We start from the raw sequence: 16,661 nt of genomic DNA on the forward strand, positions 1-16,661 counted from the left end.
AGTACATGATTGAAGCCTTTGGGCCGTTAACGACAGAGCCGCCGACACACACACACACACACACACACACACACACACACACACACACACACACATACACACACACACACACACACACACACACACACACGGAACGGAGAGCTCGCCGCTGCTGGGCCATTAACGACAGAGCGAGCCGACACACACACACACACACACACACACACACGCGGAGCACAGAGCGCGCCGACCGACCGACACACACACACACACTCACGCGCGCGTGCGCGCGGAGCACAGAGCGCGACGCACATACCGAGCGGAAAAGACCCGCTCATGAAAGCTGCCCGAGAATGAAACCTGACCGCCGAACATGGAGGGGCGGGACGGCATATTTCGGCCTTTTTAATAGCAGACGCAACAGGAAATCATTAAAACGAGGCAAAAAAAAAAAGTGCTGCGTCAATTGCGTTATTTTTTTTTTACGCGTTAAACATTTCAAATTAATCGCAAAGATTAACGCGTTAATTCCCCCAGCCCTAATATATATATATTTATATATATAAGAAGCCATATAAAGCTTGGTCATCCAAAAACATATTCAGGTTAATATCACGTGCAAGAAGATTCTTTACTGCCGGAGGAGATATAGACAGAGGAGAGATAGACAGAGGAGAGATAGACAGGCGTTTAAACCATTTCACTTTCCTACACTTTCCTAGGAAAGGACCCCAGAGTTTATAGAAGTTGTCAGAAGATCCTTCATTGTATGCCTGATTTTTTCTAGTTTGATGAAATGAAAGATATCATTAATCCATGAAGAATGAGTAGGAGGTGTAGGCGATTTCCAATTTATTAAAATTAGGCGTCTTGCCAGAAGAGTGACAGAAGAGACTTCTTTAAAAAACATTAAAAATCTTACGATCTAAAGTGTGACTGTAAGTGTAGTTGACCTCCTCAGGACTGAACACCGGCTGCTGTATTACACTTCTGCTGGTCGGTGTGTTTGGGGGAGGAGTGTAAGGGTGAGATGGAGGAGTGTAAGGGTGAGATGGAGGAGTGTAAGGAGGAGTGTAAGGGTGAGATGGAGGAGTGTAAGGAGGAGTGTAAGGGTGAGATGGAGGAGTGTAAGGGTGAGATGGAGGAGTGTAAGAAGGGGTGTAAGGGTGAGATGGAGGAGTGTAAGGGTGAGATGGAGGAGTGTTGGGGTGAGATGGAGGAGTGTAAGGGTGAGATGGAGGAGTGTTGGGGTGAGATGGAGGAGTGTTGGGGTGAGATGGAGGAGTGTAAGGGTGAGATGGAGGAGTGTAAGGGTGAGATGGAGGAGTGTAAGGGTGAGATGGAGGAGTGTAAGGGTGAGATGGAGGAGTGTTGGGGTGAGATGGAGGAGTGTTGGGGTGAGATGGAGGACTGTAAGGGTGAGATGGAGGAGTGTAAGGGTGAGATGGAGGAGTGTAAGGGTGAGATGGAGGAGTGTAAGGGTGAGATGGAGGAGTGTAAGGGTGAGATGGAGCAGTGTAAGGGTGAGATGGAGGAGTGTTGGGGTGAGATGGAGGAGTGTTGGGGTGAGATGGAGGAGTGTTGGGGTGAGATGGAGGACTGTAAGGGTGAGATGGAGGAGTGTAAGGGTGAGATGGAAGACTGTAAGGGTGAGATGGAGGAGTGTTGGGGCGAGATGGAGGAGTGTAAGGGTGAGATGGAGGACTGTAAGGGTGAGATGGAGGAGTGTTGGGGTGAGATGGAGGAGTGTAAGGGTGAGATGGAGGAGTGTAAGGGTGAGATGGAGGAGTGTAAGGGTGAGATGGAGGACTGTAAGGGTGGGTGAGATGGAGGAGTGTAAGGGTGAGATGGAGGAGTGTTGGGGTGAGATGGAGGAGTGTAAGTGTGAGATGGAGGAGTGTAAGGGTGAGATGGAGGACTGTAAGGGTGAGATGGAGGACTGTAAGGGTGAGATGGAGGAGTGTTGGGGTGAGATGGAGGAGTGTAAGGGTGAGATGGAGGAGTGTAAGGGTGAGATGGAGGAGTGTTGGGGTGAGATGGAGGAGTGTAAGGGTGAGATGGAGCAGTGTTGAGGTGGTTGTGCGAGCCTGGCTTCATAATTAATAACTTGCGTTATTAATTACTTGCGTTTCTCTGAAGACCCTCTCTCTCTCTCTCTCTCTGTCTCTGTCTCTCTCTCTCTCTCTCTCTCTCTCTCTCTCTCTCTCTCTCTCTCTCTCTCTCTCTCTCTCTCTCTCTGTCTCTCTCTCCCTCCCCTCTCTCTCTCTCTCTCTCTCTCTCTCTCTCTCTCTCTCTCTCTCTCTCTCTCTCTCTCTCTCTCTCTCTCTCTCTCTCTCTCTCTCTCTCTGTGGTTGGGTATTGTTTAAATTTTAGCGATTGTGATTCTTATCAATTCCGTTTCTGCTTATTAATTCCGATTATTATCAATTGGCATTTTCGATTCAAATTTTTCAAAAGTCGTTTAGGTTCAAAGACTTCAGTAAGCTGGTGTGTGTTGAAGTGTTTGGTGTGTGTTGGGCGTTCTGCCGTCGCATCATTCACATGTAAGCGTTCTGAGTCCAGAGAAAAGCACTACACAGATGTGACATTATTGTTGTTATTATTATTACAGTGGAGAAAGAGGTGAGCAGTTCTCAGGACACATGTCGACTCACTTTCCTATCGCTCCTCACAAATCCAGATGTTTCCAGATTCACAATGTCAAATTTGGTTGCTAAACTATTATTTATTTATTAAACAAAGCTTGTGTCCCAATATCCACATATAATATAAACCTCCACATGCGCAAACATGTGTTTGCTGTCCCACCATCGGCACAGCTCTACTTTAAACAGAGCCGTGCAGCTACTCTTATGCTGTCTACGTTTCATTGTGAGCAGGCTGGAAATGTCAGAATAATAAAATCTACTTTATTGTATGTTGTATTATATGGCTTTATCGATATATAGATTTTGCAGGTTTCAGCTCAACCGTGCTTGTTCTCTTCTTACCCCCAACACTCTTTCTCTCTCTCCTTCCTTCTGTCTGTTAGTGAGCAGGGCTGATCCGCTTCTGAAAGCCTCTGAAACACTGAGTTGAGTTCTGTCTGTTTACGTGCGTGTGTGTGTGTGTGTGTGTAGGTCTGTTAGTGAGCAGGGCTGATCCGCTTCTGAAAACCTCTGAAACACTGAGTTGAGTTCTGTCTGTTTACATGTGTGTGTGTGTGTGTGTGTGAGAGAGAGAGAGAGAGAGAGAGAGAGAGAGAGAGAGAGAGAGAGAGAGAGTGTGTGTGTGTGTGTGTGTGTGTGTGTGTGTGTGTGTGTGTGTGTGTGTGTGTGTGTGTGTGTGTGTGTGTGTGTGTGTGTGTGTGTGTGTGTGTGTGTGTGTGTGTGTGTGTGTGTGTGTGTGTGTGTGTGTGTGTACGTACGTGCTCCTGTAAACCTGTACAGAAAATCAGTGCTTAAATCAAACGTTTCCCAGATATTGCTACAGTGTCGATATGTGACACACATTTTTAAATCAAATATGTAGATTTTCAATTTTTAGACTCTGTCTCTCACTCATTTCTTAAGAACACTGCACTCAGTGAGGAAACTGTTATGTTTACAGTAAAAGCCAGACTACAAGTTCTTCCAACCAGACTCAACCTTTCTATCTGGTTTCCTACAGCTCAGGCTCCTCATTGTTTGCATCACACTACAGAACAGACACTGAGACACTGCCACACATCGTGAACGGCTGCCATGCCTATAGAGGAATGTACATCGCACGCCACGACAGAATAGTGGATCGTATAGTGAAGGACATATCAAGGCATCTCTCATCTTCAGTAAAAATGTACAGACATTCTTGTGTAAAATCATCCATGTTTCAGATTTGTAATATCTCTGAAACCTTTACTCATGTGTTTGCTAATACACCAGATGATGTTGTGGTTAATGAGGAGATCAGCGAGGTGTTTGTTGTGGAGGTTACATGTACCTTTGACTCTAGTATGGAAGAAGCCTTTATGACTAAGATTATTAAATATCATCCACTCCTAAACATCATCTCAGAATTAGGTTATAAGAGCCGACTATTTGTGTTCATATCTGGCAGCTTAGGACACACACACACACACACACACACACACACACACACACACACACACACACACACACACACACACACAGGCTGGTTGTAAGAGGGCTTCAACAACTAGGGATGCCCTAAAAGAGGGCCAAACGGCTAGCAGAGTAACTGTGCTCTGTCTGGTATTACAGGTAGCCGTCATATCTGGCGGAGACGGGGCTACTTGTGTCCATAACCACTGAGTGACGCTAAATATTGTGAAGATCTGCTGTATGATTATGTGCATGCATCTGACTGCATCTATAGTATTTATGTCCCTGTAAATCATTTCTTTTAAAGGTAGGGTAGGTAATCCTGTTCAGAAACACTTTTTTTTATACTGGGTGAAATGGTCCTTCCATCCTGATAGTAGTCAATACATTATGTGTTTAGAAAAAGGAATGAAAAAAATCAGACCTCTGTAGCAGCTGCAGGACAGTAAAAACTCTGACCAATCACTGCCATTCGGTGCGAATGTAAAGAACCAATCAGATGCCTTCATGTCTCGTGCCCGCCCCGAGCCCCACTGCGCGCGCTGCCCTGCGTGCACTCATCACATGTCACCGTTCCCGGAAATATTCAGCTCAAAGCACCTGCATATGCAGTCAGCGAAGGCAAACAAGGCAAAAACTACTTCCTCGGACCCTGCCCGCGCTCTTGAACGACCTCCTCTGCTTCGCCCTCAACCCCGGACCTGTCCTCGAACCGACGATGCGGTACTTTTCTCCGGACTCGGAGTGTACGTTAGTCTTCATTAGAGTCAACAATGTTTTCATCATGGAAACTCTTACATGCAAAACACCGTATATGTTATGAATGTTATCTCGATCCAAGATGGCGCCGCGGATGGCTGCCTCGGTGTTGAGCTCTCCAGTTGTTACACTGTTTTTGTTAGTTTGTCCTGTTTTATGTTTGTCATTCGCTATCAGTTATACCAGGGACGAACTGCTGAACATTCGGCAGTGCACACCAACTGATCACCAACCAGTTTTTGATTCTTCTGGCGTTTTGCGGAACATTGTCGTCGGTTGCGCCGCTGCACTGTGGAAACAGTATAAGACGCGCAGGCGTGGGAAGCGAGCCGGCACACTCGTGAAGCTCAGGCAGCGCGGATTCAGAACGGCGCTGCCTAGCATCCATCTGGCGAATGTCCGCTCTCTCCCTAACAAAATGGACGAACTACTTCTGCTCTCACGCAAAAACAAGGACTTTACCAACTCTGCTGCTCTGTGTTTCACGGAAACCTGGCTGAACGAAGCCATTCCGGACAGCGCGTTACATCTACCGGACTTTCAGCTGTTCAGAGCGGATCGCGATATGGAGTCAACGGGGAAAACGCGCGGTGGTGGCACATGCTTTTACATCAACAGAAGGTGGTGTACTGATGTAACTGTGTTAAGGAAGATGTGCTGTCCTGATGTGGAAGTGCTTTTCATTAACTGTAAGCCGTTCTACTCGCCGCGGGAGTTTTCCTCGCTCGTTCTCATCAGTGTTTACATTCCACCGCAAGCACACGTGAGTACGGCGCTGCAACAGCTGGCTGATCTGATCACAGAAACAGAACAACAACACCCGGACTCTGTTCTTATCATTCTCGGAGACTTTAATCAGGCAAAACTCACACGTGAACTGCCTAAATTCAAACAGCACATTACATGCCCCACCAGAGACAATAACATTTTGGACCATTGCTACACCACAACAAAGGATGCATATCGCTCCGTCGCCAGAGCAGCTCTAGGACTTTCCGATCACTGCCTGGTTCATCTTCTACCAACTTACAGGCAAAAACTTAAAACTGCTAAGCCAGTAATAAGGACTGTAAAGAGATGGACCAACGACACAGAGCAGGTCTTACAAGCCTGTTTTGAATGCACTGACTGGAGTGTTTTTGAAGCTGCTGCCAGCGATCTGGACGAGCTCACAGAGACTGTAACATCATACATCAGTTTCTGTGAGGATTTATGCATCCCTACCAGGACTTACTTATCATTCAACAATGATAAACCATGGTTCACACCAAAACTCAGACAGCTTCGTCAGGTCAAAGAAGATGCCTACAGGAGTGGGGATAGGATCTTGTATAATCAGGCCAGGAACACATTGACAAAGGAGATTGAAGTGGCTAAGAAGAGCTATGCCAAAAAGCTGGAAAACCAGTTTTCCTCCAACGACCCTGCATCAGTGTGGAAAGGCCTGAAAGACATTACCAACTACAAGACACCATCCCCCAGCATCGACAGCAACAAGCATCTTGCGAACGAGCTGAATGTCTTTTACTGTAGATTTGAGACCCCCGATCAGACACCCCATACCCGCCCTGACCATCTCTCTACACAGCCATCAACACCTCCAGCCATCCCCCTCCCCTCCCCCCCTGCACTTCAGATCAGTGAGGATAATGTGCGTCAGATCTTCAGGAAACAGAAGAGAAGGAAAGCACCAGGCCCAGACGGTGTTTCACCAGCCTGTCTGAAAACCTGCGCTGACCAGCTGGCCTCTATCTTCTCACTGATCTTCAACAGATCACTGGAGCAGTGCAAAGTCCCTTTCTGCTTTAAACGCTCCACCATCATCCCAATCCCGAAGAAACCAAAGATCACAGGACTCAATGACTACAGACCTGTTGCCTTAACATCTGTGGCCATGAAGTCATTCGAAAGACTGGTGTTAGCATATCTGAAGGACATCACTGGACCCTTGCTGGACCCCCTGCAGTTTGCCTACAGAGCAAACCGGTCTGTGGATGATGTGGTCAATATGGGACTGCATTACACCCTACAACATCTGGACAAACCAGGGACCTATGCAAGGATTCTGTTCGTGGACTTTAGTTCTGCCTTCAACACCATCGTCCCATCACTGCTCCAGACCAAACTGACCCAGCTCTCTGTCCCTAGCTCCATCTGTCAATGGATCACCAGCTTTCTGACAGACAGACAACAGCTAGTCAGAATGGGCAAAATCACGTCCGACAGCCGCACCATCAGCACCGGTGCTCCACAGGGATGTGTTCTCTCACCACTGCTCTTCTCCCTGTACACAAATGACTGCACCTCTAAAGACACCTCTGTCAAGCTCCTGAAGTTTGCGGACGACACTACTGTTATCGGACTCATCCGGAACGGTGACGAGTCTGCGTACAGACAGGAGGTGGAGCAGCTGGCTCTTTGGTGCAGTTATAACAACCTGGAGCTGAACACGCTCAAAACAGTGGAGATGATCGTGGACTTCAGGAGAAACCCCCCTGCACTCCCTTCACTCACCATCATGGACAGCACTGTGACTGCAGTAGAGTCATTCAGGTTCCTGGGCACCACCATCTCTCAGGATCTGAAGTGGGACACTCACATAGACTCTATTGTGAAGAAAGCCCAACAGAGACTGTACTTCCTGCGTCAGCTGAGGAAATTCAACCTGCCACAGGAGCTGCTCGTACAGTTCTACTCAGCTGTCATCCAGTCCATCCTCTGCACTTCCATCACCGTCTGGTTCGGCTCTGCTACCAAAACCGACCTCCGTAGACTACAGCGGTTAGTTCGGACTGCTGAGCGAATCACTGGCACTACCCTTCCCACACTCAAAGTACTTCACTCATCCAGAGTGAGTAAAAGGGCTCGCAAAATCACTCTGGACCCGTCACACCCAGCACACTTTCTGTTTGAACTGTTACCGTCTGGTCGACGCTACAGAGCACCGAGCACAAAAACCACCAGACACAGGAACAGTTTCTTTCCCCAGGCCATCTACCTCATGAACACTTAAATGTTCCCCTACTGTGGAACAAACATGTGCAATACTTCCCTCAGACATTTCATTATAGCACCTTATAACTTTATATATATTTATAATTTATAATCTTTTATTTCTATTTTATTTTTATTTTTTTCTATTTTTTATTTATACTTATGTTACTTGTCACTTGTCTTGTCACTTTATATTGTATGTGTACTGGAAGCTACTGTCACCAAGACAAATTCCTCGTATGCGCAAGCATACTTGGCAATAAAGCTCTTTCTGATTCTGATTCTGATTCTGAATCTTACACGAAATTCATCTTCATCACAGTGTAACTGATGGTAATGGAAAAACGTGTATCAATGCAACCTGTTTTTAGTTTTGCCTTATAAATATAGCTCGTTACCGAATGAAACTTTACCATTATCGATATGCTAGCTTGATAGTGAGTACTAAAAGAAATCTTATTTGTTTATATTCATAGTGATAAAGTTAGGTATTTTATTACATGTGATTCTGACATGATGTCACTGTATGTACTGCGCTCCTTCCTCTCCACTCGTCTCAGGTAATAAATGCGTCTTGTTCCAGCCTGAGCGTTTGGCGTCGCGCGTTCATGTGTTTTGGGGGCGTGGCTTTGGAAGGAGCTCAGAAGGGAGGGGGTGGAGTGAATGGAAATAATGAGCTGTGTTTATTGCAGATTAAAAGGTCTACAGTCACTCGATTTTTATATTTTTCAGAGTACTTACATTTTAATTATGTATTGGTATATAAAGACAGTTTAAACAAATTTGGAATGTTTTTTTTTTAGAAAAATGATTACCTACCCTACCTTTAAGTGGACTTAAATAAATAGTTAAAGTGTGTGTGTGTGTGTGTGTGTGTGTGTGTGTGTGTGTGTGTGTGTGTGTGTGTGTGTGTGTGTGTGTGTGTGTGTGTGTGTGTGTGTGTGTGTGTGTGTGTGTGTGTGTGTGTGTGTGTGTGTGCTCCTGTAACCTGTACAGAGAATCAGTGCTTACATCAAACATTTCCCAGATATTGTTACAGTGTCAATATGTGACACACATTTTGTAGATTTTCAACACTTAATATAACTCCATTTTTAAAGTTTTTCACTCATTTAATGTAATTTTTCTCACTTTTATTTTTAAGCATTTGATGGAAAGAGGCTTGAGAGAGCTTCTAAATCAGGATAATGTTTGTATATTGAAGGGTGTGTTGTGGAAGTCAGGAGACACACTTCTTTTACCAGAGCGCAGGGCTCTCTTCTCATACTCATATTTACAATAGATGAAACTTTTTTCTTTTTGGACTCATTTTTCTGTGAGTTTCTTTAAGAGGTCTTCTCTGGTCAGCCTGAATTACATCCCCATGTTCGGGGCGGTGAAGAAAAACAGGAGCTCTCGCCAGAAGCAGACGTTTCCCGGGCCAGAGTTATGACTTACACTCGTCTGAGGCGCCGCTACTCTCACTGCGTCTTTATACGTCAGCATCAGGAGCAACTGGAAGCACTCGATCTTCCTGCTGATAGTTTAAGTCTCCAGAAATATTAACATTCTCACAAGCTTCTGTCCTAAGATATGTCTGCATTGAATTGAACGTCTTTCCATCTCTTTCCAGTTGAGAAGACGTCTTGGAAACTCCCGGTAGAGTTCATCCACTGGGAACACTTTACAATAATGTACATTAGTTAACATGAATAATAATGAACAATACTTCAGCATTAAAGTAATACTACAGCATTAATTCATCTTAGTTAATATTCATTTCAACGTATTAATACATTATTAAAATCAAAGGTTGAATGTGTGTGAACTAACATGAACAAACAATGAACAGCTGGATTTATATTAACTAACATTAACAAAGATTAATAAATACTGTAACAAATGTGTTGCTCATTGTTAGTTCATGTTAGTTAATACATTAATGTTAACTAATAAACCTTATTGTAAAGTGTTCCCCATCCATTCTTGCTTTGTGACATTTTTGCAGTTGCTGTCTACTTTATGAATTATTGAAGGCCATACTTCACTGTTCAGATCATAGTGTGCCAGAGCCAAAATAAACCACGCTTTATTTTTATTTAATGCCTTTGCTACAGTCGTCTAATAGCCCGGTGATCACATGACCCGAGAGAGACGTCCCTGCCTCGTCAAACTGTTGCTGTTACTGTCCAGAAAGTGCAGCTGCAAATATGAATATTAAATGATGTTTGATAAATACTTCATCTGAGTGATGAATGGCAGATGTGCGTTCCCAGAACTGTGTGGTCTTCTCAACACACACACTTCATCTCCTCCCACAGCTCAATCTCATCTTCCTGGCGGTGACGATGTACAAGATGGTGAAACACTCCATGTCTATGAAACCTGACTCCAGCAGACTGGAGAACATACGGTAAGATCTCACAGCTCGACTTATCATCATGATCGCTTTATTCAAAGTGGCAAGACTTTAAAGGGTTCGTTCACACAAAAATGAAGATTCTGTCAGTAATTACTCTTCCTCATGTTGTTTCAACCCCGTCAGACTTTCGCTCATCTTCAGAACACAAATGAAGATATTTTTGATTAAATCTGAGAGCTGTCTCACTCCTCCATAGGCTTCTCTGTTATTGAAACTTCCCGGCCCGGAAAGTTAGTAAAGACAATGTTTAAAATAGTCCAAGTGACTACAGTGGCTCAACCTCAAGTTTCTCAAGCGACGAGAATACTTTCTGTGCGCAAAACCCCCCAAAAATAACGACTTAATTCAACTATTCTGTGTGTTTCTCTGAGTGAGTTCATGTAGTGTAACAGCGCAGCGCTTCTGGGTTGTACGTCAGAACGGAGGCTCACTATTGGCCGACGCTGGTCACGTGTGTGATGCGTGTGATGCTGGCCAAAAGTGAGCCTCCGTTCAACCCAGAAGTGCTGCGCTGGTACACTACGTGAACTCACTCAGAGAAACACAAAAAGCCTAAACACTCTCAATAATCAGGCCGTTTGGGTTTTCTGAGCAATATGATGTCATAATGCTCATGCTCCGCCCACGACCACTGACGGACTGTCCCGTATTAGCATATTTCCCATATTAGCATATTTCCGCCCTCAACAACCTCAAAGGGTGTTGATTTACACAACAAAAGAATGTTACAAACTTTACATGAAGACCTTAAAGAATCACACCAACTTGTGGGAAATGTGCATCCGATGACCCCTTTAAAATGCTGATTGTGTGATTTGTATCTCCACTGTCATCTGGGTTTTGTGCGTTTCTAAGATAGAGGTTTCATCTGGACCTGTAAATACTCCCAACACGGCTAATAGGGGTTTATGGGAATAATTAGAGGATGCATTAACTTTTCAAGCAGCGTGTTATTAGCGCATTGCTTCACTTCCTGCAATGTGATATCACAGTCTGACCGGCTCATAAACATTAACTCCATGCATGTTTCCAGATGGGCCGTGATACGCAAGATGTTTTATTGCACCCAGAGTCATGATAAATCCAGAAAATTCTAAGAAATCTCCCCTCGTCGTGTCCGTTTGAAGGATCATCCGTTCAGGACATGTGATCCACAGGAACAGTTGCAGGAATCTCTACTGGGAACGAGTGTGGTGATAAACTGCTGTCTTAGACTCGTCTGTATCTGGGTGGTCCAATCGTTGGACTGGATTATATTTATATAACAAATCATGCTCTTTTTTTAAAAATCATTAATTTGTGTGTTTGTGTATTCCGTGTAAAACTGAGCAAATGAATGCAATAGCTAATCAAAGGCAATTAAAACACTGAGAGCTGAGATCAGCAGTTTTGCTCAGCGTGAGCCGCTTCACTCCAGCGAATGCTCTCGGTACAATCAACAAGCGCAGAAACACTGTAAATAAGATGAATCAATGCAGACAGCGGGAACACTTCACAATAACGTTCATTAGTTCATGTACTTGCTAACATGAACTAACAATGTGCAATACATTTGTGACTGTATTAGTTCATTTTTGCTAATAGAAATCCAGCTGTTCATGTTAGTTCACAGTGCATTAACTAATGTTAACACATACAACCTTTGATATTAATAACATATTAGTAAATGTTAAAATTAATATTAACTAAGCTTAATAAACGCTGTAGAAGTTCATTCTTAGTTCACGTTAAGTAGTTAACTAATGTTATTACACGGCTCTCTTGCTCTCTTGTTTCATACAAACGCTCTGCTGCCATTTTGTGACTTGTTTTGTACACTATTGGATTATGAGATACAATAAGGTACGATTTTAAAACAGTTTGATCTGAAATCAATATCTCTTATCCTTATAATTATTAATGTGGTGAAATGCTGTGTAATAAGTGGTATGACTGTATACCGTATCTCTTAAATGTCGGTCTAGTTTGATCTGAAACTGCTCTCTCCGCTGAAGCTTTGCGTTTAAAGAGCTATAAAACATTTAGACTCAGATCCAGATTTCATGTCTAATTATTTACTTATGTGGCAAGTAGCCGTGTAATAAGCGGGATAATGTCCATCCAGCCGGCTGTTATCTCAGAATAAACCCCTTCAGTGTGAAGCAAGACCTGAGCCTGATCGCCCTGTCGGGGGTTATTTTGAGAGAAGCACCGGCTGGATGTACATTATCTCTTACTTAACTAATGAACCTTATCGTAAAGTGTTACCAGAACAGCTGTAAACTAGTTTAGAAAGGCACACACAAAGCTTGCTGTGTTTAAATATGTAACAGTCTGAGAGTAGATTGTAATCATTCACTGGAAACTTGTTGCTCCCGCTTCGCTGGTCGAGGAAGATGCCACCACTCGTCTGTACACTGATAACATCTAACGGACACAAGCGGGATTGGGAAGACAGCGTAAATACATAAGCAAATAGAGAAAAATTTGAAATAAAGGGACAAAAATTTAAAAGTCCCCCTGTAATCAATAATTGTATCCCTTAAAACTCATCTTTTATCACCAAAATGACATATTTAAATGTTTTACCTTGAAAAAAAAAGTCTTCATGCCTTAAAATATCTTGACTTTAAATCGACACCCTTGCCTCATTTAGTATGCGCGGTTCTATGAATATGCAAATGAGCCCCGCCTCCACTCACTCCCTCAGCTCAGAGATCCACTGGTTGACGATCACACGTTGATCTGATTGGTTACAAGGTAGTTCGTGACGTCAGAAACACCAGCGATTTCAAAGCGTGTGTTTGAGACTGTCTTTGGTTCACTGCAGTTTTAAGGAGAAAATACTCAGCAATGCTGTCGACTTATGAATTTACACATGGTTTGTCTTAAAGCAGATTAAAAACACCACATAGACACATAAACAACATTAAAAGCTGGATTTCCACCACAGGGATTAATGTTTCGAGCTGGCAGAGAAGGCTGATATTGTCCTGTTGTTTCAGGTGCTGGGTGTTCGGTGCGTTCACACTGCTGTGTCTCCTCTGCCTGACGTGGTCGTTCGGTCTGCTCTTCTTGAACGACTCTTCAGTCATTATGGCGTATCTCTTCACTATCTTCAACACCTTACAAGGGATGTTCATCTTCATCTTCCACTGTCTCCTGCAGAAGAAGGTAAACCAGAGACCGCCTGTGAAAAGCGTACACCTCACTGAAAGCTGCTGAGCGTATTAAATATTGATTCATAATGACATTTTCTATTTTTCCTATCAAGTTAAACTAGGCTTCTTTGAGCTTATGGGACTTTAAGTAAAAGAAATTCAAGGTTGTCTTTTTAAAGGCTTGTTTTAAGAGGTTATTTCCTTGATGTATTAAACAAAGTATACATTTAATTATAGCAGTTAAAGTCAACATATAAAGTGTTGCTATCCAGTTTTATTTCAGGAACATTTGTGAGTGAAACGTCTGTCAGTGGATTAAAAAATTCAATAGTGAAAGGCATTTTCTTAAAGAGTATTCAATCCAATTTAAGGCGTTACACAGTGAAATAATTTTAGAGACAGAATTGCCCGGCTTTTGCTGATGATTATCATATTAATTTATTATGAATCATATATTATTTATATTATACTTTTAATACACTACATGTGAGAAGTTATACTTTCACAATATCAAGCTTTTCATTAAAAATGTATATAAGTACAAAAAAAGCAAAAAAGCGAAACATCTTGCAGAAAAATGCTTCTTTCACACCAAGATGGAAATGAATGTGCGTAAGGTTAAAGGACACGCAAATTCACACTCGTACAATAAAATAGGGCTGTTGTCACGGGGACTAAACCATGAAGATGAATACAACATGAAAGCAAACCATAACCAAACTCAGGACAAGCAGAACTGAGAACACAGGAGCTAAATCCTCAGACAAAGTTCATTAATGACAAACATATAGACATAGACATATCAGTAACCATGACAACTCATACGTGGCGGGAAACTAGAACAAAGGAAACATAAACAAACTAAAAGTTTGACATGTAAAATATATTGATCTCTCAATTTTAATCATTTCTCATTTTTATGAAATTGACACTTACCAATTTGTGTAATTTAAGTGTGTAATTTAAATGTTTGTATACAAATCAGTATACAATGTTGTATACTTTGTAATATTGTTACACTGTAATTATACATTTAAGTACTGAGTAATAATAATTAACCTACTTACTATAGGGTTAGGGAAGGATTAGGGTTTGGTTGAGGGTTAGTTGCATATAATTATCCATAATTTATAGTTATTACTATTCTAACTACATATAACATGTGACACTGTCAAATAAAGTGTTACCGATTTCATTAATTTTTTTCTTGAGAAGATTTGCCATGTACTGTACCTGATATATGTCCAGAATCATCAGTATTGAATGTGATGGTGAAATGAGTGTCAGTCTCCAGCCCTAGACACAAACTCATCATTCCTGATATTAAAGTAAACCTCTAGTTGAATTAAAGTTCAACACTCTCATTTCAGCCAGAAACAGAGGAATGAAACAGGCGTGATATTTAACACTAGTAAATACAGTGAGGTTACATCCATAGTGTATTTGTATTAATTAACATATTTAATTATTGCAGGTGTGCATAAAGTTCCATGTTTATACTTCCCATTTTTTAATTAATTTGAAGCAATATTGAATCTTGTTTTTGCGCTAGTGAGACAAGTGAAGAACATCTGTTGCAGATATCAGCATCTGTCTATGTTTAAGCAGCAGGTTATGGCATATTTCACTACGAGAGTGATGTAAATGAGTTGTTGAACTCAAGCGTTGAATCTGTGCATGCTGTATTTACACTAAAGCTGAGATAAATGTTAACTCTCACACAGGGCAAACGCATGAATGTTTGAGGAATATTATGCAAACACATGCTAATGCCTTCAGTTCAGAGGCTTCATCATTTATTGTATAGTAATATTCTGGCTTATTCTCGAGACTTCAGTGTGTCAGTGCCACCAGAGCTGAGCTTGGACTCAGTTGTTTTATTTGTCATAACACAAATTATGAACAAAATGAACTTTTTTTCTATGCATTTTATTTTTACTTGATATTTTTTGCATAGTAAATTTAAACCTGTTGCTGCAGTTCAGCCTTTTTTTGCCATATAATTGTGTCAGATAAATTGCTTATCCAAGTTCAGTGTTTTGTTGTTCTCTCATATGTGAAGTGTTTATTATGCTGGTGTTTTGTCACAGGTGCGTAAAGAGTACAGCAAGTGTGTGCGTCAGTCTCAGTGCTGTCGAGCTCTTCCGTCTGAAGGAGCTCACGCTGCTAACAAACCCTCGGGCTCCAGGTCCAGCGCTCGATACTCGTCTGCCACACAGGTACATATACATCTACACCTACACCAGGGTTTCTCAAACTCGGTCCTGGAGGGCCACTGTCCTGCACAGTTTAGCCCCAACCCTGATCAAACACACCTAGCTGTGAGTTTCTAGTGACCCTGAAGACATTGATTAGCTTGCTCAGGTGTGTTTGATCAGGGTTGGAGCTAAACTGTGCAGGACAGTGGCCTTCCAGGACCGAGTTTGAGGAACCCTGATCTACACCTACGCTTTTTTTATCCAAAGCGACTTACATTGCATTTCAAGTACACATTTACATTGTTATCAGTTCTTGCTTTCCCTGGGATTCGAACCCATGAGCTTGGCGTTGCGAGCACCACCGCTCTACTGTTTGAGCTACAGGAAAGCATCTTATACCCCATCCAAAGCTACATCTATAACCTCTCAGGCTCTGTCTTAGGGTCCTGGAAGCCCACTGACCTGCGTAATGTTATCCTGATCTATAATGAATAGAAAGTTCTGTTTCATTTATTTGATATAGAATCTTTTGTAACATTATAAATGTATTTACTGTAACTTTTGATCAATTTAATGCATCCTTGCTGAATAAAAGTATTGATTTCGTCCCAAACTTTCGTACTTTTCTCAGCATCTGTCACTCGACGTTTCATTTTGAGCCAGACACGAGCAATTCAGTGAGTCTTGCCCCGACCGGATCATGATATCAGTGACTGGTTGACAGGAGAACCGCTGCCGTTGGGATCAGTCCAGTTCACATTTAATATTATTGAAAACAATCCGCTCGATCGTATCCTATTTCTTCTGTTCCAAATAATGAGTACCTGTTGTATATAACTATAACTATATAAAAAAACAGTGCTTTCTTTAAGGGTTTAGGGTGTGATTTCAGACACAGCACGAGACTGTGAAGCGCTTTGCTCGTTCTGCATGAATATCACCTGTATTAAACACTGAACGTGTGTGTGTGTGTGTGTGTGTGTGTGTGTCACCACAGAGCCGCATCAGGAGGATGTGGAACGACACCGTGAGGAAACAGTCTGAGTCTTCCTTCATCTCTGGAGATATCAACAGCACTTCCACACTAAACCAAGGTGAGCGATCTAAC

The 16,661-nt window shown here is 42.6% G+C and overlaps 1 protein-coding gene across 3 annotated transcripts in view; it reads left to right on the forward strand.

Moving 5' to 3' along the window:
- adgrl2b.1 (adhesion G protein-coupled receptor L2b, tandem duplicate 1) overlaps positions 1–16,661 on the forward strand; it is a 126,735-nt gene that overhangs the window by 96,338 nt on the left and 13,736 nt on the right. For all 3 annotated transcript variants that reach the window (XM_082174175.1, XM_082174176.1, XM_082174177.1), the window contains exons 15-18: positions 10,115–10,206; positions 13,200–13,368; positions 15,446–15,574; positions 16,551–16,647. In XM_082174175.1, the coding sequence (XP_082030301.1) occupies positions 10,115–10,206; positions 13,200–13,368; positions 15,446–15,574; positions 16,551–16,647 (487 nt within the window). The remainder of the gene's footprint in view (positions 1–10,114; positions 10,207–13,199; positions 13,369–15,445; positions 15,575–16,550; positions 16,648–16,661) is intronic.

The sequence above is a fragment of the Leuciscus leuciscus genome, assembly GCF_965113295.1.
Source record: "Leuciscus leuciscus genome assembly, chromosome: 6".
Classification (NCBI taxonomy): Eukaryota; Metazoa; Chordata; class Actinopteri; order Cypriniformes; family Leuciscidae; genus Leuciscus; species Leuciscus leuciscus.